Source organism: Tachypleus tridentatus, chromosome 1 (assembly GCF_004210375.1).
Source record: "Tachypleus tridentatus isolate NWPU-2018 chromosome 1, ASM421037v1, whole genome shotgun sequence".
NCBI lineage: Eukaryota > Metazoa > Arthropoda > Merostomata > Xiphosura > Limulidae > Tachypleus > Tachypleus tridentatus.
In genome coordinates, this window is record NC_134825.1 from 149,814,098 (window position 1) to 149,838,536 (window position 24,439).

General features: G+C 34.7%; 1 protein-coding gene across 16 annotated transcripts in view; it reads right to left on the reverse strand.

Moving 5' to 3' along the window:
- The window catches only part of LOC143226800 (protein trachealess-like), a 310,183-nt gene that overhangs the window by 65,048 nt on the left and 220,696 nt on the right, over positions 1-24,439 (reverse strand). For 12 of the 16 annotated variants that reach the window (XM_076458243.1, XM_076458271.1, XM_076458258.1 and 9 more), the window contains one exon: positions 11,107-11,345. In XM_076458243.1, the coding sequence (XP_076314358.1) occupies positions 11,107-11,345 (239 nt within the window). Of the gene's footprint in view, positions 1-11,106; positions 11,346-13,855; positions 14,007-14,670; positions 17,017-24,439 lie in introns of those variants that run through there. The other 4 variants (XM_076458301.1, XM_076458292.1, XM_076458328.1 and 1 more) reach the window with 4 other exon arrangements.

The following is a 24,439-nucleotide window of genomic DNA, read 5'->3' on the forward strand; positions in this document are numbered from 1 at the left end:
AATTAGGAAGTTTTACTAGAGTTCCCAAAATGACAAACTTATCACCCATGTACCTACAATAGCAGATCAAAGTTTTTCAAATTCGAAACAATAATTTGAAAATGATGATAAAATTAGAGTTGTTATTAAAAATAAGGTTGACACTTAAATTTGTGGTTTTTTCCAATAATATATTTGTATGGAATAAGTCAGAGATACGTAAATAATTTTTATTATCAAAAATCTCCTCAGATACACCTGAGGAGTGTTTCCAAATCTAACTGCCGCCTGCATTATTTTTCGAGGATATATGGAGTTCAGGACCATTTTCCAGCATTGGTGTTACCATTTTTGGCGCATATAGGTAAAGTTTTATCCATCCTAAACCAATGCTCTCAGAGATATCAAACGCCATAAATGTACTCTGTACTGCCTGGTAAATACAGTTAAAGTTATTCATTCTAAACCAACATTATGGGAGATATCAAAGGTCAGAGGTGTACTTTCTGGTAAATACAGTTAAAGTTATTCATTCTAAACCAACATTATGGGAGATATCAAAGGTCAGAGGTGTACTTTCTGGTAAATACAGTTAAAGTTATTCATTCTAAACCAACATTATGGGAGATAAAGGTCAGAGGTGTACTTTCTGGTAAATACAGTTAAAGTTATTCATTCTAAACCAACATTATGGGAGATAAAGGTCAGAGGTGTACTTTCTGGTAAATAGAGCAAAAGTTTTATTTTTCCAAATTACCATTGACGGAAAGAAAACGAGTCATAAATATACTTTAGCAAATACAGTCACAGTTTTACCTAAACCATAATCCCAAAGTTAGAAGAAGAAACTAGTGATTAGTGTTCTTTCTGTTGTATAATAGTTCTAGTTTTCAGTTACTAAATGTCAAAGAAAAATAAAGGTCATGAAAGAGTTTTCCAGAACAGGATTAATCACAACCAGCTTAACAAACACAAAAATAACACTTGTTCGTTGTATTGTGAAAAGAAGAATGATTGTGGATATAAAAATAATTAGTTCAACTTAATGATTACCATAAAACCTAATAGTACCCTGTACGTATGAATTGTTTATAAAACATTTTTGAGTTACGTTAGCTAGACCGATTATGAAATTAAACCACTAATATTCAGATATTTGGATAAGAATGGTTTTCGTAATGTCCACGAAGAAGTTAACGGTTGTTGTTACTTCTGATCTACACCTATTTGTCTGCAGATATCAAAACTAAATATTAATTCAGTAAAGAATAATGCCAATTTAATACAAAGTTCTTGCTTATAATAACTAGAATGCATTGATTCCTCAGCTGTAATCCCAGTAATATTTCACCAGGTTATCCAATTTACGTGTTTAGATACTCCTAAATCCACATACTAAGCTCTGTTTGATGTTTGATAACGTAGCCACGTTAGACTATTTGCTGTATTCACCGCAGAGAATCAAACTTCGGATTTTAGCGCTGTAAGTCCGTAAATCACCGCTGTCTAACTGGGGACCATATTAATTTAACGCTGCAAAGTAATCCTCATAAATATAAATATAAAATAATAATAAACTAAAAAACAAAACTAAATGCTCGTGTTAAACACTTTAACCAATGATGTTTATTAAAGTAACATTGAATAAAGGATGGAATACATGACTTACAAACTAGTAGTTATCTTAATGCATACAGTCAAGTTTTTAACAAATGGATTATAAATGAACGTATGTTTTAATGAATTTTTTAATCTAAACAGTTTCTATGTGATACATTTAGTCAATGTTAAACTGAACTATTTAATGTTTCTACTTCTGGTAAATTAAAAACAATAATAAGATTTCGAGAAACTATGGTAATGACTGAAGAGTTGCTTGACGTGTTTTGCCAGCAAACCGACTTCACAGGGGCGACAATTTCTCCGACAGTATGCTACAACACTAACAGTCGATCACACCTGCACATAGAGACCACGGCGATAGCTGTTTCCTCTCCTTGCCTTTCTCCCATGTAAATCAAATCATAGGCGGCCTTCCCGTTCAGCAAGCTAGCCCTAATCCAATTCCATTTCCAAAATGAAATTACTCGGCACTAAGTGATATCCAAATCCGGAACCTTGGCAGGGGGAGGCCAGCTTTGATGAATAATGCAGGGCCACAATGGACGCCATTTGTGCTCCTCTCAGAATTCAAAAGAACTCACATCTAGGTTTTTATGGGCTCTGCTCGACATACAGGGGTACGGCCTTACAGGGCTGTAAGCGACTTATTGACTATGATGTCCTTTTAGTGCGGCTTGTCGTTGAAGTCGACATAGCTCTTTTTATGGTAGACCTGTAGTTCTGAGTTAACAACACTGAATCAATAATTTCTTCAAAACTACTTCTATACAAGGAATGAAATCTATTAATGATGTAAAGTTAGGACAGGCGTTGGTTGGTCCCTGAATTTCTTTCTTCTACTGTTAGTGCCAGGGAGAGGTTCGAGGATGAAAATTATCGCTTTCTATTATTACACGCGAGAAACCACGAGAAACTATCTAGTTAGGTCCTAATTATAATTATTCTTAAATTTTTAAACCCTTGGTGTCACATTATAGTAGTCGTTATGTCTTTAATTTCATTAGAAAAAGAGCACTTACACTACGTGGAAATGTGACCACTCGCATGAATGTTGACATTATAAAAACTGTAACAACATTAGTGTACTGTAACAGAAAGAAGGGTTAGTGCTTACATTTTATAGATATGTGACAAAACTAATGTTGCATCAGCCAGTAGTATTGGATTATAGAAATATAATAATATTAGTACGGCGTAGATACAGACATTAAAAATGTTAGGATAATGAAGGCTACAACATCAACACCACAACAGAAATAGACATTAATGTTAAGAGCGGGAACGTTACAATATCGGTACCATGACACAAACGGATAGTGTTCAAAGTGTGGAAATGTTACAACACTACTATCATAACAGAAACGGGCATTAGCGTTTAAGGTGTGAAAATATTATTGTACTCGTACGTAAGAAAAACGGACATTAGCGTTTAAGGTGTGAAAATATGGTCATATTAGAAAGTAGTATTGGTGTTTAAGTTGTAGAAATATGATCGTAAACCGGTAGAAGAAACATTTATTAGTGAGATTCTTGAATGAAATATGGTTTGGTTTGTATCTCAGAACGGCTGGTGTGGGTATTAACACTTTTATTGATAAGGAGAGAACAACGTTTCGACCTTACTAGGACATTTTACTTCTAGTTATCAAGAATATGGTTTGCTTTGTTTCAAATATTAATGCTTAGCTACATTAGCATGATCTGCGTCAGTTGTCTCTGACTTTGAACTGATATACTAGATAAAAAGTAGCTTACTAACAATACTTTGCTATTCTCATTGAATAATAGGATTTGGTTGTCACTCTTATAACGCACCTTGGGTGCAAAATATGGATCGCGTTTTTGCTGCACTGAGTTGCGAGTCACGGAAACCCCGAATCCTAAGATTGGCATGGTAACCACTAGGCCACATCCGACCATGTGTTGTACAAATTTGAGCACAATATAACAAGTAAAAATCAGATTTGAAGTATTGGAAATATCACCATACATTTTTGTATCAGGAATCACTACGGGTTTAATTTAGTAGGAACAGACAATGTTAATTACAGTAAAGAACGTAAGTACACATACAGTTCTGCTTACAGAAGAAAAAGCTTTATTAAGAACGTTTCAAATCAGGTATGTGTGATCCTAGCAGTACCAAAACAGAAAGAGTTATGAGGTATTAATGTTTCTTGTGCTTCTCCCGAGATGACACAGCGGTATGTCTTCAGACTTACAACGCTAGAAACCATGTTTCGATACCCGTGGTGGACAGAGGAGAGATAACCTATTGTGTAGCTTTGTGTTTAACTCTAAACAATTAATGTTTTGAATGAGGTAAATGTAACAATACTATTACTGTAGCAGAGATACACTTGTATTCACTTATGAAACATAATCACATTAGCGCCGTATCAGAAGGCACGCTAATGTTTTACATTATGAGCATATGTATTTATGGGTAAACTACTAAAGCTATCTACTGTCGTCCCTGATTTTAAAACTGACCAGATACAAGGAAGGATAGCCAGCAATTAGCCCTAATCTCTCCTCTCCTCCATCAACGCTAAGAGAGTGACTGTTATTATCACATCCACAGCTTAAGGTGCGGGAAGTATTTTGTGATATCTTACGTATTCGAACCTGGTTCGCCAGCTGAGAAAATTAGAGCTTTACCGCAGAGTGAAGCACCCTATGAACATGCCACATCATGTAGTAACAGAAGCTGACATTCAGAGTTAAAACCAGTCCTCTGTTGTAGAGTAACTGTGGTTTCCAGTACGTTTAGATCACTTACTGCTCCAGAAAAGGACCCAAGTTCCTATTAAATACTGCCGTTCCTATATAAAATAAAAGTTTTAACTTTTGTTTAGACAACTAAATATCACCGCCCTCTAACGATTGTTTTTGGATGCTAGTGGAATATTGAGTTTTTAATATCCGATGTTTTTATATATCTCTCCTGAAGCAATCTTGTGGTGGAACCAACGCACTTAAGTTTGGAAAAAAACAAACAGGATGTACTTATGGGCCTTAAACTATGTGCTCAGAGACTTCGTTATATAGAAACAGACGTTAATGGTTTAGAGTATGAAAATATAGTTACACCAATACCGCAGAAAAACGGACACTAATGTTATAAATGATGTAAGTGTGGTCACAATGTCACCAAAAAAGGACGGACACCAACGTTTATGGTCACACAATACCGTAGAGAAACTGATATTAATGTTTTAAATTATGTAAGTGTGGTGACACAAGTGCTGTAGAGAAACTTGTGAGAATGTGGCCATACAAGTGCCTAAAAAAGAAGGAGACATTAAAACTTTAAACCATTGAAGCGTGGTCACACAAGTGCCATAGCAAAATCGGACATTAATGCTTCAACTCATGGAACTATAGTTACACAGATATGGACGTTAATGTGTTAATTAGATACCACAACGGAGTCAGCAGAAATAAGAAACATATTAAAAAGATATTAGCTTACATTTACATACTAAATTAGAAAAAAAAAAAACTAGCCGTTAACATTTAAGGACACACGTTGAGAACTTTCAAAACTCGCCAGTCTAAAAAAAATATTAAATGTAAAGTTATATCTTGCTATAGACTTTGATTTCAAGATTCTAGTAAGCACGGTCAGGTGGTTAAGGCACTCGACTCGTAATGTGAGGGTTGCGGGTTCGAATCCCCATCACACTAAATATGCTCGCCCTTTCAGCCGTGGGAGATTATAATGTTACCATCAATCCCACTATTTGTTGGTAAAAGAGTACCCCAAGAGTTGGAGGTGTGTGGTAATGACTAGCTGCCTTCCCTCTAGTCTTACACTGCTAAATTAGGAACGACTAGCATAAATAGCCCTTGTGTAGCTTCGCGTGAAATTTAAAACAAACCCAATCTTTTCACGTTCCTGAATTACTGTAGTCCGTCACACACAAAACTAGTCCATAACTTTAAACATAAAAAAGATGGAAGTGTTCAAAAACTTAGAACTGCCCTTAGATGTGAATGATATTTTACTTTGATCATCGGCGATAGCTCTTTAGGTTGTGGTATTCTGTATATCAACAGACTAGGCTATACAACCAATTAGACTCTGAACAACATAATTAGCTTACTCTAATTTAAGTGCTGAAGTCCTAGACAGTCTAATAGTTTATAGAAACAATGCTTGAAAACTTAAAATTAATCTGAATTAAAGTGTTTAAGTGCAATTTTCAGAGTAACGTTGAAGCTATTAATATCGAGAATACAAATTCCAGTAAAATAAGTTCCTTAGAACCCATCGTTTAAGCTTATGTTGACCTTTAACTGTATGTTAGATATTTGTTTGTTCTTTAAAAAAGACACAAATCGAATTCTTAAGTTTTTAATAAAATTACGTGTTCTGGAGTTTGTAGTTTTATTCTTAATAGCTGAATATAGTGATGGTATTTACAACAACGGTTTTACAAGCATTATTATTGGGAGAAATATCATTTTTGGTTCCAGAAAATAAAGGCACAATCGCGGTCTCGTTCGAGGATCCTGGATTCGAGATGTAGTTCTAAAAATATGCTTCGCACTTTCAGCTTTTAGTGACGATCAAGTCAATTTCATTCATGAACTAGATGATACAATATGTTGTAATTAATTAATAGCTTATTTTTAAAATTACAACCAATGTAGTAGAGAAAAAGAAGGCACAGAAAAAAATAGAATGTATAAACGAAGTCTCTAATAAGAAAGAAACATTTACAAAATGTAAAAAATGACAGCACATACTACAATGGATATTACTGTCTGACAATAATATAGTTTTTAATTGAATGTAAAAACAAAACAGCCAAGTGAATAATTTTAAAAATATTTTAACGAGTTAATTTATTACATATTATTTGATAAAGTGTTTAAAATTTTTATCCCTACTTAAGTTATCAGTCACTGACTTATTGGAGGTTTTAAAACGCAGAAAATGTAAATCTGAATCTATTACTGTATCATGGCTGTGAATGTTTTCGTTATTTTTCAAAATAAGATATTGAAGACTGAATATATCAGTGTATGTATTTTTCATTATTAACATAAATACCTACTAAATAATACTTTATTTCACAAATATTTAATATTTTTTTTTTTATTAAATGACTAATACATAGAATGTAAAAAATTTAAACCCAAATTTACTGTCGTAAACCTTTCATGAAGAAACTTCAAAGAGTTTATATCAAATTCTGACGAGTATCCCCAAAAACTATTTGAGTATATTAAATGTTGATTGATAAAGTTGTAGCATAACGTTCCCCAACTTTTTATTCATTAATACTTTATTTTGTTTCTTATGCCTCTATATTTTGTAAGATCTTTAATGGTTCTTACGTGCTCCGAACAATTTATTCTGCCATCAATGGTAATACCCAAAACAATGTTGATGAGCACATTTCACGATTCATATACACACACACGTATGTGTATTTCCTTATTATTAATATTTTAATTTTTATCGTGAAAAAGTGTAAATTTGTTATTCAAGATTTAAAAACAAATCGCTATTACCAAGCCAATAGTTTAAGTATCGAATGACAAATTAATCGTTTGATCTAAATCTCATAAATTCTTATTATAAGCTATAAATATAGTATCTGATATATCATTAACATATAATTAAAACAATTCCTTACGTATCACTTTCTGTATTTATATCAATTTGTCAGGATATTTGTTATCAATATTAACTATTAAAGTACTGCCAGTTAGTTAACTTTTCAAAAACGTAAACAGTTATTTCTTATTCCCACATTGTATACTTTTTAACAATAACTATTGATATATTTAATCAAATACTATATCAAATCCATATTTTGTTATCATTAATACCAATTTCACATCAAACTTAAATAACTTCTTGCATAGTTTTATTACGATCCCTTCTATTATCCAGAAAACAAAGCAAAATCGCTAATTCCAGGGTCAGTTGTCTTTTATAATATTTTTGAAAATATGCTCGATATATTTATCTTTTACTGTTGTCTTTTAACTCCCCTTTTTGACTATTGGTGTTTCTTTCAAAAACAACTTGTTTAGTTACATTATTGAGTATCAAATTTACATTTACTATCATAGTGATTAATTTTTCTACTCATTTTTTTTCTATTTCATTAAAAACAAACACGCTTTGCTCAGAGCAGTGGCTCCAAACTCTTTTTAGACCGAGACTCCCTTGATGTGAATAAGTTTGAGCTCCCTCCCAACCTACAACTTTAACATGATGATTGAAAAACAGTGTCATAGAAAAACAATATCTCCTTTCGACATGCCGCATCATTCAATTAATTCGATATAATTTTTATCGGCTCATTGTTTATTTAGAATTAAAATTATTTCAGCATCTTCGTTTTTGGCCCATTTCTGTTGGAAAACACTGGCTTAAAAAGTCCGTTATAACTACCAGATGTTATGTCACCAATACACTGTTTTATCGACGATTTGTTCAATAATAAATTACTAATGCAACTTCGCTTTCTCTTTGTATCACTATATGAATGTAAAATATAATAATCAGTTTCATCATATTTTTAACATAAGTTGGTAATTTATTTCTAAACACAGTGTACTTATTTCTTTCATCATTACTACCGTTCATCTCCGCTACTCAGTAAAGAGTAACCGTCTCAGGCTACAAGTGTTGTTGATTGGTTAACTTTCGTTTAGTCTGTAGTTCAAAGACTAAGAACTGCTATGCCTGAACCGTATAGTTCTTTGATTTCGCTTAGCTCAGAGTTTGGTAAAATAATTGTCGTTCAGGTGAACAAACAAGTAAAGCAAAATTTGCATTTCCACAATTCTTGGTCCACGTACAATCACTTTAAGAATGTTCTGGCCTTCTAAACGTTTTAGTAGGTAAGTCTTATTATTGTTACATATTTACTGTTATACATTTATTTTAATACCTAACGTCTGTTTCAGTATAGTTTTTGATGCATGTGACGCGTATTATTATTATTGCGCAAGTTCTTCTGTTATCTAAATTTGTAAAAGATTATCACGAGCGAGAATCAACAATGTGATTTACAAAAATACTATCGTGTCTTGGATGCAACATGGTCGAACATTCGAAAATCTCGCTTGATTGATATAAAGTTAGCCGAGAGGCAGTTATGTATCGTTTGTCAGCTACAGTTAGTATACTATAAGCCTCGGAAGCTATAATTGTGATTGACGCTTATTGATAGAAAAATACAGAATTTGACCAGGTACAGTTACGACAAAAAGTGTTCGTACCCCTGCGTCGTGAGTAGTTTTTTTCATCATGACTTAAAAAGTATCACGATTAGGATAACGAAAGTAAAGTATATTATAAACATTATACTAACACACATCCACATAAATTTTAATGTAAATTAAACGACAAATAAACTGTTTATAAACAAATAATCAAACATAGGAGGGGCAGAAAGTGTTCATGCATCTACTTTAATGGTCAGTTGTGTAGCCTTTCAGATGAATTACTTGGCGCAATCTCTCCTCATAGCCCTCCAATCGTTTGACAGTACTCGACTGGTATTTTCTTTCATTCTTCTTTACAGAAGGCCTCCAACTCTTGCAAGTTTTTCGGATGACGCTGATGAACCCCGGTCTTCGTTTTCAATTGGATTGAGATCGGGTGACTGCGATTGCCATTCCAGAACGCTTATATTGTTCCTCTGCAACCAGGATTGGACATATTTCGACGTGTGCTTAGAGTCATTGTCGTGCTGGAAGATCCAACGACGCCCAAACCGCAAGTTCCGAGCATCATTCTTGATATAAGTGCCTAATATATCAACGTACTCTTCTTTTTTCATGATTCCGTTGACGCGGTGAAGGCTGCCTACACCAGAAGAGCTGAAGGAACTCCATGGCATGATCAAGCCACCTCCGTGTTTAACTGTAAGGAAGGTGTTCTTTGGAAGATTTCGTTCCCCCTTCTTACGAAAAATATAGGAAACATCATTGTGGCCGAAAAGCTCGATTTTAATCTCGTCTGACCAAAGAATACTCTTCCAATAGGTGAAGGGTTTATCTACATGCTTTCTTGCAAACCTCAATCGTGCTTTTAAATGAACAGGATTTAAATATGAAGTTCTACGAAGACGGCATACTTTGAACCCAGAATAGCGTAACATGTTCGTAACTGTAGAGGTGATTACTTCAACCCAAGTTTCCCTTACCAGTTTCTTTATGTCCGTACGTGTTAAACGAGGGTTCCTACTAACTGCTCTGAGAACCTTCCTCTTGGTTCTCTCTGGAATTTTGGTGGGGCGTCCGGATCGAGGAAGGTTAGCTGTCGATCCTGTGAGCTTAAACTTGGCAATTATGCTTTGAACAGTAGATTTCGACACATTAAGTTGTGTAGCAATACCGGAGAGAGACACACGAGACTTTTATTTTACAATAATTGGGTTTTTTTAAATCTCTGGACAGTTGTTTCCTGTTCGCCATGATGACCAAGCAGATAATGACGGAGACGGCGCTAAATTGCCGGAAGTAAATTTTTTGCTGGTTGAATTCCAATAGTTATGAACCCAGTGTTTAGTTCTGGAATGGTATAATGTAGTTTATTGGCCAAACTAAACAAAATTTTTACAGGAATATCAGTTTTTTCACACGTTCTGAAATGTACGAACACTTTCTTACCCTCCTATTTTTGGTTATTTGTTTATAAACAGTTTATTTGTCGTTCAAGTTACATAAAATTTATGAAGATGTGTGTTAATATAATATTTATAATATAAATTATACGTCTATTAGCCTAATTGCGATACTTTTTAAGTTATAAGGAAAAAACTACTCGGGACGCAGGGGTACGAACACTTTCTGTCGTAACTGTGCGTATACAGATTTTGAACGTTACAAACTGTTTAACCCCAGTGAATTAAATAGGGACATTAGTAGTTTTGTGAAGACATTAACTATCTTCATTGGTAAAAATTATTTTATAAGCGACATGAGGCCAGCCGAGTTAGCTAGCTCAAGCGAATTGTAACAATATCAACTCAGAATTAATTTGTTCGTTGTGGACCTGGACCGTCGAGAGAATACTCAGTTCTAGCCCAGATATAAGACACAGTATAGTTTCTAAGCTTGTAAAACTTTTGTAAATGAACCAATATTTTTAATAATTATTTGCAATAATAGTTATTATAAATTATATTGTTTGTATGTTAAAATATATTTGTGATGAGAAAGAATAGTATGTATCAATCCTGTTGGAAAATATGATAAATTTAATACATAAACATTTAATTAACTTATAAATTCAAATTTCCGGTTAGTTGAAATCGTAATATCTATTGTACGTAACATAATAACTCAGAGACTCTTTCAAGGTAAATCGTAATACGTAACATTATATAATATACTTAATATAAAAATCAGCTCCTCCCATAATATACGATTGCTTCTTAATCACTCCAATAAGTATATTTATTACAAAACTTGTTTCTCAGTTCAGGCATTATGACAAAAATATTGGGTTTTTTTTAAGAATCCTACCTTTCAAAATTTTGGTAGCAGATGGTCCATCTCTGCCCCATGGAGGGTCGCCGATACTCGAAAAGTCCCGAAGTTTTAAAAAGCTGATGGTCAGCCGAATTATGGAGGCTTTGTCCAGCTGAGAAGTGATGGCAGAAGGAAGTGGCAACATTTTAGCCAGTTCATAGAACTCGTAGTTCTCCTTGCCTCTCCTGGACCTCGCGGCGTCTCGTGATTTCTCCTTCCGCATCTCAAGGATACTGAATGGAAAGATATGGAAAATATTTGATTCGATGATATTACTAGCGTGTGGAAATATGTCGGGTGATCAATTTTGAAAAAAACAAACAAATATGAATATTAATAGTACATTGTAATATTTTGTAACATTTTACAAATTTAAATTAAAATATACAAATAAAAGTAATGTTATTATTTGACATATGGTTTATGTTCAAAGTACTCATATCCATTCTCAATAAAGATATGAATTATTAAGTGTACTACTAAGTCAAACGTGTTAATACTGTTATCCGTTATTGTTTGTTGTATATCGGTAGCTCAGGATAGTAAACAGGGCTTGCAATGCTAGAAATCGGGTTTCGATATTTGCGGTTGGCACAACATATATAACCGACTGTGTAGCTTTGCGCCTAACAACAAACAAATACTGCTTGTCTTGCCTTAGCGCAAGACTGCACGTTAAACTTTCCGAGTTATATCCGTCGAAGGAAACTAACCTGAAGTTCTAGCGTTTTAAGCACTCAAAATTATCCTCCCAGTCACTGAATGGGGGGGGAGTATTACCAGCCGTATTCCAAAAGAGGAAACAAGTATAAAGCAAGTCATTATCGCACACCAGCTGAAATAGTTGTTAAACTTACGTAGAAGACATACGGACCTCTAAAGAGGGGACTTAGGGGTTAGGCATTCGGATCTAGCTCCCCTATATCATTCTACGAAAGGCCATAATGGTTCTTAAGCACATACAGGGGGTCATATAATAATTTAGATTATGGTATACCTCCAGAAGCTCAGAGTTAAGTTCTTAGACTTACGACGCCAAAAACCGAGTTACGATACGTGAAGTGGGCACAGCACAGATAGCTCCTTTTGAAGGTATGCGCTTAACAGCTAACAAAATATCATCGCATTCGATATTATTCTGTATTGGGTAAATATTAATAGTGAGGTTATTATTAGGTTAAATGCTAGAATTATAAAAACGTTTAATTTCAGGATAGTAGGTAGCAATAATGACATAAAATACGATATTTTTATTTTTTTTCGTATTCTTGTTGTTAAACAAAAACCTACGCTAGGACTTTCTGTGCTCTTTCCAGGTATCAAATCCAGAATTTTAACGTCATAAACTATCAGATTTATTGCTGAGCCACCTAAAAGCTCAGATAATTGACTATAAACTAATATCGTATTGAATTACAACCCCATTTTTTGGATATTAATAAACTATATAAAATATTCTACGTATATAATTCAGACCATTAGGATTCAAATAAATTAATATCATGTAAGATATTATGATGAAAATTAAGATATTCCTATAATATTTCCAGAATTTATGTTTATGAAATAATGTTTAGTTTTTTCCCCGCACAGTATACTTTGTTTGTTTGTTTGTGTTTGAATTTCGCACAAAGCTACTCGAGAGCTATCTGTGGTACCCGTCCCTAATTTAGTAGTGTAAGACTAGAGGGAAGGCAGCTAGTCATCACCACCCACCGCCGACTCTTGGGCTACTCTTTTACCAACGAATAGTGAGATTGACCGTCACATAACTCCCCCACGGCTGAAAGAGCGAGCATGTTTGGCGCGATGGGGATGCGAACCCGCGACCCTCAGATTACGAGTCGCACGCCTTAGCACACTTGGCCATGCCGGGCCAGTGGTGGTAATCCGGACGTGACACGAACAATACACAGTATGCTAAGTGCAATGTTAAATAATTTGAAGTCGTCATATATTATGATATTTAACAAAATATTAAATCAGAACTACTAATTAAAATGCAAAACACACATCTGAAATAGGCGATTTTATAAAACACTTGTTTTTAAGTAAGGACTCAGGTTTAACTCGTCTTTTTTCTTTTTTAGTGGAAAATATAATCTTTGTATGCATCTGTCAGAACTAGAAACACTATTCCGTTCATTTAGATATATATATTGTCTATTTGTAATCATGCACAAAGCTACATAATTGGGTATCTGTGCTCTGCCCCTCACGGGTATCGAAACTTCGTTTCTAACGGTTGGAGTCCGCAGACATACTACTGTGCTACTGGCGGCTATACATTGTTAACCACAAGACTAATAACCGCCATTTTTAATAAAATTTAGGAGCATTTGTAGTAAAACTAAAATAGGACAGATTTTAGCTTAGAGTTACTGTTTAAGGTAAATGATATTTTAAATGTAGTTCATAATCAACAGTTCTGTTGCATAGGCACAGCAACCCAAGAAATGGAATCCAAAACTGTTGAATTGGCTTGTTAAACCACGTGTTCACTTATGACGCTGAAATAAAAGTTAGATATTTGGCATAAATTCACGAACCATATTGTTATCACTCTTGCCATAAAATGGAATGTAAAATAGTTACACTAACTCATCCGTCCTCGTATTCCCTTATTATGATAGAACGGAACGGTCTATTGCATAGACTCATTTATCCATTTCACAATCGCTCTTGGCATAAAATGGAACATTAAACTATTGCAATGGCTCGTTTTAACCATCTGTTCACTCACGGCATTAAAAAGGAACACAGTTTTTGTTGTCATCCATCTTTATGTTTATTCACAGCTTTTAAGTGAAACACGGATCTGTGGCATCAACTCGTTCAACCAATTATCATTTTGTACTGAAATGATAAAGAAATCATTCAACCAAGTGCTTTTCAAGAATCACAGGTACTTTTGTAAATATTAAAACAGTAAACATAATATAGTAAGCTACATAACATGAAAAAAAAAAAATAAGAAAACTGTGTTCTTCAACTAATCAAATATCACGTAAAAATCTTCCGAAAATAATGTTGCAACGTCACTTGTTACTTCTGAGGCTTCTATGAACTTATATGGAAGAAAGTATCACCACACACACACACATTTGTTTACTTGTAAAACTATAAAACACGATGACTGTCAAATCTAATTTAAATGTGATAATTCTTATTTTGTGACAAGAGCAACTTTTCACCTGGCACAATTTATCGACCACCGACTAGAAACAAGCCAATCTTCATTTATGACAGTCTCTTTTGTGTCAAACAAATAAACAAAAAAAAACATAAGAAAAAAATCGTAGAAATGTGTTTTAAGACAGTTATTGTTTCATGGTAAACAGCACTTGTCAAAACTGTCAAAAACACGTCATTACCGAAAGACTGCACCTTGGGAGATTTTACAAATAAAGTTAAGAAAAAAAAGAAAGAAAAACCTTGAAGTTCTTATGCTTACAAACTAAGAAAACTAAACGTTGAAACCAGCACAGCGTCAGTAAACCACTGTCTCGTACTATGTTGTTTATACGTCAAGACCTGTCCTACAGTTTTGTTATTTACCCACAATATGATGTGGCATACCGATGCCAGCCACTGATGGATACCGAGGCCTCTAGAGTCCCGGGTTTCATATCCTACTTTCCCGTGAAAATCTGAACGCGCCGCCGGAGCCATCACAGCATGTGTTTCGAGGTTCCACGGTAGCGCCCACTTTAGCCACTAGAGGATTCTAGGAGGAATTTCCCGTAATTCATGGATGTTTTCAGCAATTTCATTATGACACCATCCCTCTGCCACATCTCCCAGGAGGTTTCGACTAGCCTTCTGCAAAGAGGAGCCAATAATTTCCTCTATTGGTTACTGGTTACTTTATATCATCTGGACTTTCCGCTCAGACTGTCGACGCTACAGACCCCCCGCTGAAATGGGGTCTTGCTTCTCTGCTTTCAAGTTTTTCATTAGTTTTTCATTTCGTTTCTGCTCAGCAAGCAATTGTCTAAGAATCATATAAATCCTTTGGGGAACAGCCCGGCGATTTTATACGGCAATTCAGATATTTACAGGTTTTTCAAAATCTCGACTCTGATTTCTGGAAATGGCTTTATCATGGGATTAGGTGAGCCGTAGCGAAGACAGGAACAATACTCTATAGCGTACGTTGATTCTGACCAAAGGTTTGCTTCTCTAACATAGTCAGGGAGATTTTGTAGGCGTCCCCAAGCCATAACTGCAATAGACTCTTCTTTTCTCCAAAGGTCCCTTGATACCACAGACTTACGGAAGCCAGCCATAAGTATAAGCGAACAATAGAACGGCTGTGATAAACAAAACCATCCATAACCGAAAAAACCATCAAAAAAGCAGCAGACAGAGCTTCAAGTTTCAAATCAACCGTAACTTTTTTTAACCTCAACAGAAACTATATCCAAGGGTGTTTTATAGGGCTTGTTTTAAGAGGTCTGACTCTGACTTATTCAATACCTTGGCAATAAAAATGTTCGTTTTTCAAACCAGTTTATATAAGTGGCAAATGTTACTAGAATGCAGAGACTTAAACTGTTCAAAACACAACTCTTTTATTATTACCGATATAATAGAAACGAACAAATAAGACTAAAAATAACTTGAATAAAACCTTTTAATTTAACAAACACATATGGTAATAACTGATAATCACAGACCCATAGGATTTACAGAAACGTCCAAAACGTCGCATTTAGTTTGAAAACTGTTGTCAAGCCCAACGAACCTTTCATGTTTTAAAACGATGAAAAAAACTTAAATGAAAGTAAGTTATCGGTCTTATCGATACGCAGAATGGTTATTAGAGAATGTGTGGCTGTTTCGGCACGAAAGATACGGATATGAAACTGAAGGAAAGTTAACATACACGCAGGACGAGCATCAAGCTTATGTTTGATACGAACGCGTTAGTTACGTTGATGCATTCACATACAACACATTCTCTCACAAACTTTAAATCAACATATTTCAGTAGGAAACTAAAACCTCTTACAAGAATAAAGTAAACACGACTTCAATAAACGTTTACAGCTCACATCACTCTATATCAACACAGTTCTTTCTCTCTCCATTATATCCTCCCATTCATCCTGATTTTCTTAAGACACCTTAAGTATTAGAGAACCTTCAGATGTCCCACATCATGTCACCACTCTCTGTGTCTTGTTATTGTCAGGCTTCTATTAGACATAAAAAATGAAAGCCTGTTTTCTCACTCTCACGGAAGCAGCTGGGAAGGTGGCCACAAGACAGATGCTATTTTTCATACTGCCTCGGGCAGCAAGGTGGCACGGCCCACGTTAAAAGCAGACCGATGTTGCCTGTTAAGAAGTGGCCAGAGGGTGGACTTAAATCCCTCAACTCTTTGACAGTCATTTAGACCATTACCTCTGATTACACAATCTAGCAGTCAGCCTAATCCTGTAGAAAGGTCACTTTATGGGGCAATCAAGAATGTGATCGCTTTAATGGTAGCGTCCGTCTGGGCTGCCAGTTCAGCGAAAACAATCGCTCTAATGATGATGAAAGTCAATTAGACTAGAGCAGCTTCCAAAGTCCTGTCTCTATTGCTGACAAGGGCTTTTCATTCTCCTTCTTCTAGTTTGATTTGGTCGACGATTTGGAGACTGTCACAAACAGCGCCAGTAAATTAAACCAGATCCACAGCCTTATCTCCTAAGTGCACTGCTCGGTGTTGGAGATTTCGAATGGTTGTAACTTCAGCGTTTTTATATCCTTCACTATAGACTTGTATTGCAAAACATTGGTACCCAGGGGGGTGAGAGAGTTCGATGAATGGGGCTGAATATCTTAAAACGTGTCGATAATGACGAGCTTTCTCCGAACACACCAGCCGACAGAGGGGTTCTCACTCGAACTTATCTGCATTTAAACAATATGATCCTTTGTTATCAAAACAGTCCATTTGTCTCTAATGTTTAACAATGACTAACACGCGTCTTAACAACAGAAGACAAACCATTAATTTACCGTCAGAAAGAAATAATTACGAACACCATAAATTATTGTAACATTAAAGAACTACTGGGAGGAAAAAAAACTATCCAGTATTATTAAGAAACTACTGGAAAAAAACTATTCAAATAATAGTTCTTGTTTTCATTATATAAATACTTTTTTGTTAGAAAACACACCCATTTAAGTAATTATTGTCAAAACATTTTAGCATACATACGAAAGATCACAAGCGTTATCACAGCAAATTCTTTATCAAACAGAAAATTTTTTTAAAAGATTCGCGCGCGAGCATTGCAGTATCGAACGACTCAAGAAATATCAGTTCGTGGATTCGTTCAAATAATTTATCTTATGAAAAATAGTTCAATACGTTTATTATAATGTTATAATACCGTGACACACGTTATTATGCACAATAATATGTTTAATAGAACAAAATCTGTGGCGTAGAAGCTTGAATGTAATTGTTGACAGATATATAAGTTAATAGATAGAAAAGTAGATAAATAAATACTGATACACAGATAATCAATAGACACGCAAACAGACCGCCAGATGGATAGATAGAGAGATAGAGAGAGAGACAGATAATACTATTTCCTCTTTACATGACTAAATATCTATGCCTCCTTTGGGACTCAAGAAACCGAAAATATCCCATTAAGTTCTAATAAACAAAAGTAAATGTAATTCCAGACACACCACATGCTAGCACCGAACACTAATGTATTTCTGCAGCACTAGTGCAAGCTTTTGATCCAATTAACTAACCCATCCATATATGATCTTTCATCAAACATCTTCTGACATACAAAACTCACCATACAAGGGGACATCCCTGGAGGTTTTAAACCGCGTGGCAGTAAAATGTGTAATTTTAAAGACAAGTAATAACACATGGAGTTACTCCATGCTAATTTATCTGGCGAGTCATCTGCGCTTCTATAAGAATTTTACAAGAACTGTTGTATGAACCATTTATTTGCTACACCTTTAATGTTCATTGAACTGAAATCACACGCGTATATATATATATATATATATTAATAAAAATGGTTTCAGTTGTCGAACTATGTACCTAATGACCTTTCACTAGAAATTAAAAACATTAATTAATCCCAAGAAAAACAGAGACACACTTGTTACTTCTTGATGCTAATGGGTCAGCTCTATCACCTTTCAATAAATATTAAAAACATTAATTGACTCATGGAAATATTGTGTCACACTTGACCTCTTGATTCTAATGGGTCAGCTTTATCGCATTTTATTAAAAACAAAAAAACACTAATTAACTCCCGAAAATACCGTGTCACCCTCGTTACTTCTTGATTCTATTCAGTCAGATTTATCATCTTTCACTAAAAATTAAAAACATTAACTGACTCCCGGAAATATCGTGTCACACTTGACCTCTTGATTCTAATGGGTCACCTTTATCGCATTTTATTAAAAACAAAAAAACACTAATTAACTCCCGAAAATACCGTGTCACCCTCGTACTTCTTGATTCTGTTCAGTCAGCTCTACCACCTTTCACTAAAAATTAAAAACACTTATTAATTACCGGAAATACCGTGTCACCCTCGTACTTCTTGATTCTATTCAGTCAGCTCTACCACCTTTCACTAAAAATTAAAAACACTTATTGATTACCGGAAATACCGTGTCACACTTGCTACTTATTGATTCTAATGGGTCAGCTCTACCACCTTTCACTAAAAATTGAAAACATTAATTACCCCAGGAAATACCGTGTCACACTTGTCACGCGTTGATTTTAATGGGTCAGCTCTCTTAATTTTTAAAGCTTTCAGAAAACAAATGTTAACAGCACTCGTTCAAATTTAATATTCTAAGCCAACTAATAATAATTTGCTTCACTTTGTTTAGGAATATTTGAACACAGCTAGACAAAAGGTTAAATGCTTATAGATGTCTCTAATTTAGAATTGGTAGACTAGACGCTAAGCCCCCATCGCCAACTCTATAACCACTCTTGCCTGATGGAAAATACAGATTTACCACGCTAAAATCAAGGGTTCAATTCCCCTCGCTGAACTCAGCAAGACAGCTCAGTGTGGCTTTGCTATAAGAAGACACACACAAGCTCACACTGATGGAAAAGGGCGATTTGATCATCAAGGCCTCAAAGTGATGAGCAAACGATAAATTTTCGGACCCGTAGTATGGTTACGTTAACTACTAGGCCAGGTTATAAGTTAATGTCTTAAGTATCGTGAAGTAAACATAACACGACTTTGTTGTGTTTTATAAGTTCTCCTTCACAAAATCACACATAAATCTTATGCATACGTCAAATAATTATTTCTGAAATACACTAAATCATTATTATCTGTTAAAATGTTTAAAAAAAGTACAAAGACCTTACCTTTTGGTGATTCAGACTCACATCGAACATATAGACAGTGGGGCACGAGTTGAGGGGTTTAATAATAAAACTTCAAGTCAAGGACTGTATCTTACATAGGAAATAAAAAACGTTGTATCACTGAACAGTCCTTGACTTGAAGTTTTATTTATATACAAAAAAGTACTGATGTAAAAAGAAATACCAATTAGAAAATTAAGTTTTCATCATAACACCAAGTGAAGACTGAGGTGACATAAATAAGTTTGTTTCAATTGTTCTATCAGAGCTACACAGACTGTCCCTAATTTGGAATTCATAAATCAGAAGGAAAGCAGTTCCTTAACAGCGACCTCTGTCAACTATTGAAATATTATAAATGAATAGTGGTATTTGATCATGACTTTTATAAAGTACCCATGATATCATTCAACCGCAAATCATAAATTATCAGATTCCAAGTTCGAGCAATTCAGCCACTGTTGGTCTATTTATGAATAGGCTTTTGAGAATATCCTCGTTTTAGAACATATATTACAAGAATTAATTATTAAGTTTGGTAATCGGGAAACATATGTCAAACATATATCTCTGGATCCCATGCCTACCTATATAGCGTTAAAGCATCATGTTTTCAATGATAAAACATCTACAAAACACGTATAGTAAGCTAAGTGAATGTATGTGTTTTGGTTGTAAGATACGAGACAGAATTTTCACATGTTGAGAGTGGTGATCATGGAAGTTTTACGTTTCTTACATATATTCAAGATCACCTGTGAGTTGGGTTTGTAAGATAGGAGGCTTAATATTTGTTTGGTAACCGGAAATGTTGCATTTCCATTAAGTATGATAAAAAGATCTTTCTGTAAGCCTGGTAATCGTGAAAATGTTTAGTTTTCAAGGAAATATAATCGGAAACTTCATATGTTGAGGCTGTTAATGTTGATTTGCTTATTTCTAGGGCATACCACATGTAACTTAAGTAATATACTGAGTGACAGTGAAATAAAGTGTTATATGTTTAGAGCAAAGGAAATTGACGCTACAGTAATCTCATTTTGAGATAACAAAGGTTAAAAGTGTTATGTTTGATACTATTATTTATCCATGATATAATAAGAAGATTTCGTGTTTTAAGTGAAGTAACTATTTAGTTATTATACCACTAGGTTATAATATTACGATGCCACTAGTTTGAACTGAAGACCACTGTACTGCCATACTTTCAGAATTATCAAATAATCAGTACGCATAAATGTAGAAGTATTATATTTTCAAGAATACGTCATCGAAAATTTATGCGTTAAGCCTCGTAATAGTGAAACTACAGTTGAAATGGTTTTCAAACGAAACCCAAAACTCAAACGCTTTTGGAATATCATACTACTATTCTTTAGGAAAATAAAGTGAAACTACATGGTGGTCTGAAACGTCCAAAACAGTGCACTAATTTGTCTTGATTTTAATTAGTTCAAGTTATTAAACGAGTTTTCGTGCTGGAAATCCAATATTATTCAAACAAAAGAGATTTTAATTTAGAAAAACTAATATCTGGACAACCTGCGTTAATTGTATTATTTCACAAAAACTGTTTTGTTTGAGCTTTTGTAATTGTTAAACAATCATTAATTTGATTAGCAATCGAGGAAGTGTTGTATATAATTCTTGGATATGCTGTGGAACGCCATTGCTAACCATTGCTGAAGTTCCATTTCCCATAGTACATCACGGAGAGGACATGTTCTAAGGACATGCTTCATTTCTAAAGTATTACATGTATTTTGTCAGATGAGTTTGGAATTTGTAAAAGTGTTGTATTCGCTACAAACACGCTAGCTCGATGCCTGTGGAATAATACCATTCGTGCTAGAGTTTATTGTATTATGGTAACCATGATTTCTTCCAATAAATGCTAGTAACTGTTCTTTGGCTAGTCAAATCAACTAATAGTAGTTGCCAACAGCTTTCTTACACTGACTAACAAAATCCTTCAATGGTTTACTTGCAGTAACCATTAACTGTAGTGACTTCACATAGATCCAAAGTTTGCTATATTAATAGCTAGTTAAAAGTTACTACACTAATAGTTATTAGCTATCCATTAGTTTGTTATATTGAATGTTTATAACTGGTCCTGGTTGTTACGTTAGCAGTTACTACTATACAACATTTTTTTTTTATGTTGGTTGTTGATAATTGGTTTAAGACTATTACATTAACTGATATTAGCTCTCACAGATTTATAACTTTAAGAGTTAGTAACGATTTACGAGTTTTGTTTCCCTCTGTGTGTGGAATAACTAGACGTTTTTAAATACTTGTTTTGAATTTCGCGCGAAGCTACACGAGAGTTATCTGCGTTAGCAGTCCCTAATTTAGCATTATTCATCACCACCCACTCTTGCGATACTCTTTTAGCAGTAAATAGTGGGATTGACTGTTACATTATAACACCCCTACGGCAAGCATGTTTGGTGTAAAAGGGAATTGAACTAGCGCCTTAACCACCTGGCTATGCCGGACCAATATAAATACATTACCAGACGATTAATAACACAAGAAATTTATACAACAAGACATAAGAGAGGTAAACACACATAATACTTCTCTGTAAGTGTAAGCGATAAGGTCAAATGTTTTACAGCAAAATAAACGTTCTGTGTCTGCATCGGTACGTAAAAAAGAAAACCTCTTCACTATTTGGTTTTTAAATAACCAAATCTCTCGTCAAAACGTTAACTGAGAAGGTGAAAGTGATACGTTCACCGCTTAGACGTCACACATTAGCGTCCCGTAAAGAAATGTGCAAACAACAGTGTATTTACTTACGCATGTGTGTGTACCAACTTTCTTCAGTGACAAGCAGAAAGAAAAAATTGCGCGGTATTTGCATCTGCGTCCATTTACCATTTAAACATTGTATCTCTTTAGTTTTTATATTTCACGATAAAATAGAAATAAACAGTCTGAATATCACCGAACTGTTAAATTCTACAGAACATTCAACAAAATTTTCGTTTTTTAAGTCTGTTTACCTGTGTATCTATATGTGTGTTTTATAAGGCTTGGTTGTTCGGTAAACACATTCATTGTCTACTCAGGTTTCATTTAAGCGCCAAGTCTAGGTGCGTCTGTAAACAGGAACACAATTTCCACGCTCTCATCGAGCATATCTCTAGCATCCTAATAAATTAATAAAGAGTTAGAAACTCTTGTATTATCAATTTATCATTATCTAACTTGAAATTGAAAAACAGTTGAATGGCTCGAGTTCATGTCCAGAGGTAGATTTTAATTAAGCTGCTGGATTTAGTGAAGAATGCTTGGGCTGACAATGAACCCATTAATATAATGGACGAAGAACCACGTGCTTAGCATAAGGCTGTTGTCTGTCTGTTAGTACGTGTTTGTGTACAGAGCGCCCTTGTTGCACCCAATATATCCGGTTTTATTGGCACATCAGCAGAACAAGGTTATGACACCAACGATATTCCCGTGGATTAAGTGGCTAAGAGTTGAAATCGCCGGCGTGCTTAGCTAGGCTTAGACGTGGATACTCTGTAGACCTATCAATTGTCAAGTCACGGATGGGCAGCCATGCCTTTTAATGTAGCCTTTCCAAGCAATTGACTATAACAACCGCTAACCTGTCATTATGTGTTTAGTTTGAATACTTGCTTGCATAAGACTTGGTAGGGGGCTATAATTTTAGCCATAGTTCCAGGCAGAACTAACTACAACCAGTTAAATCAAAGAAACATAATGTGCTGGCTGTTCCAACTGTTGAAACAAGGAGTTAGTGTAAGCTGACGTTTCTTTCAGCCATATAGTTTAGTTTGAAGTAATGAAGGAGACGCTTGTCACACACTAACAGACATTTCACGTTTCAGAAATGTCTGCATAGCCTGTATGAGAGACAGTTCTGAGTTTTAGCGTACATTTAGATACTTTATTCAGATATTACAATTAAGATAAAAGCCAATGCGTAGTAGCCCGGTGTATTTCTTATTGGCACGCTCAAACACAGTCTCTTTGATACCAAATGTTTCGAGACTCTTCAAGATACTTTTAGGTTCAAATCGCATTCACTTATTTATCAGATGAGATTTTTTTATGCTGTGTACTTACGACCTAACTGTACTGGTGACAGTAGCTTTGATCTGATATAATTATCAACCAGCGTATTTCTTATTTTGGCATGACGCCTTCGAACTTGTAGACAGGTGTAGTTTAAATAATAAACATCATACAGTAACAACAGCTTTAAAATGTATGCGGCTTTCCTTACACAGCATTCCGTTATAAGTAGAGATGGGGTGGTTATTGTTATGGTAACAAAATTCTTCATATTAATATTTGGATCAGTAATGTGTGAAACTAATTGCGTTATAAATTGAAGTGTAATTTAAAGTAAGCGGATGAAGTGGAATATTCTCACAATTTGCTGCTGTGGTTTCACAATATTATATAAATATATATATAGAGAGAGAAAGAGGTTTTCTGGAACATTATTTGCTGTGTGTCGTGTGCATGTGTCTATAACAATATAAATATATATATATACTCTACCATAATATACGCTGGCATAGATATGTTACTATCCCTTGACGGTCGAAAAAAATTGGATCAAGCATCAGAACAAGCGTATTTTTAATATATTTATATAATACACTGTACTACATACCTGACAATAGCACGAAAATCCCAACAAAGATTGCTCTAAACACGCACAAAAACACACAGTAATGAACAATCTACTAAATACGCAGACAACCTAGTTGTTTCGCGCCATAAAACGCCAAACCCACCTAAACACACAAAACTAAAAAGTTCCCATTTCTGCAAACAAGTTTACTCAGAAAGGAGCTAACCAACTATAAATAAATGAATTGTGTACAGAACAACTTGTTATGATGTTTATACTGTAGGTGTAATAACGGTTTCTTGGATGAT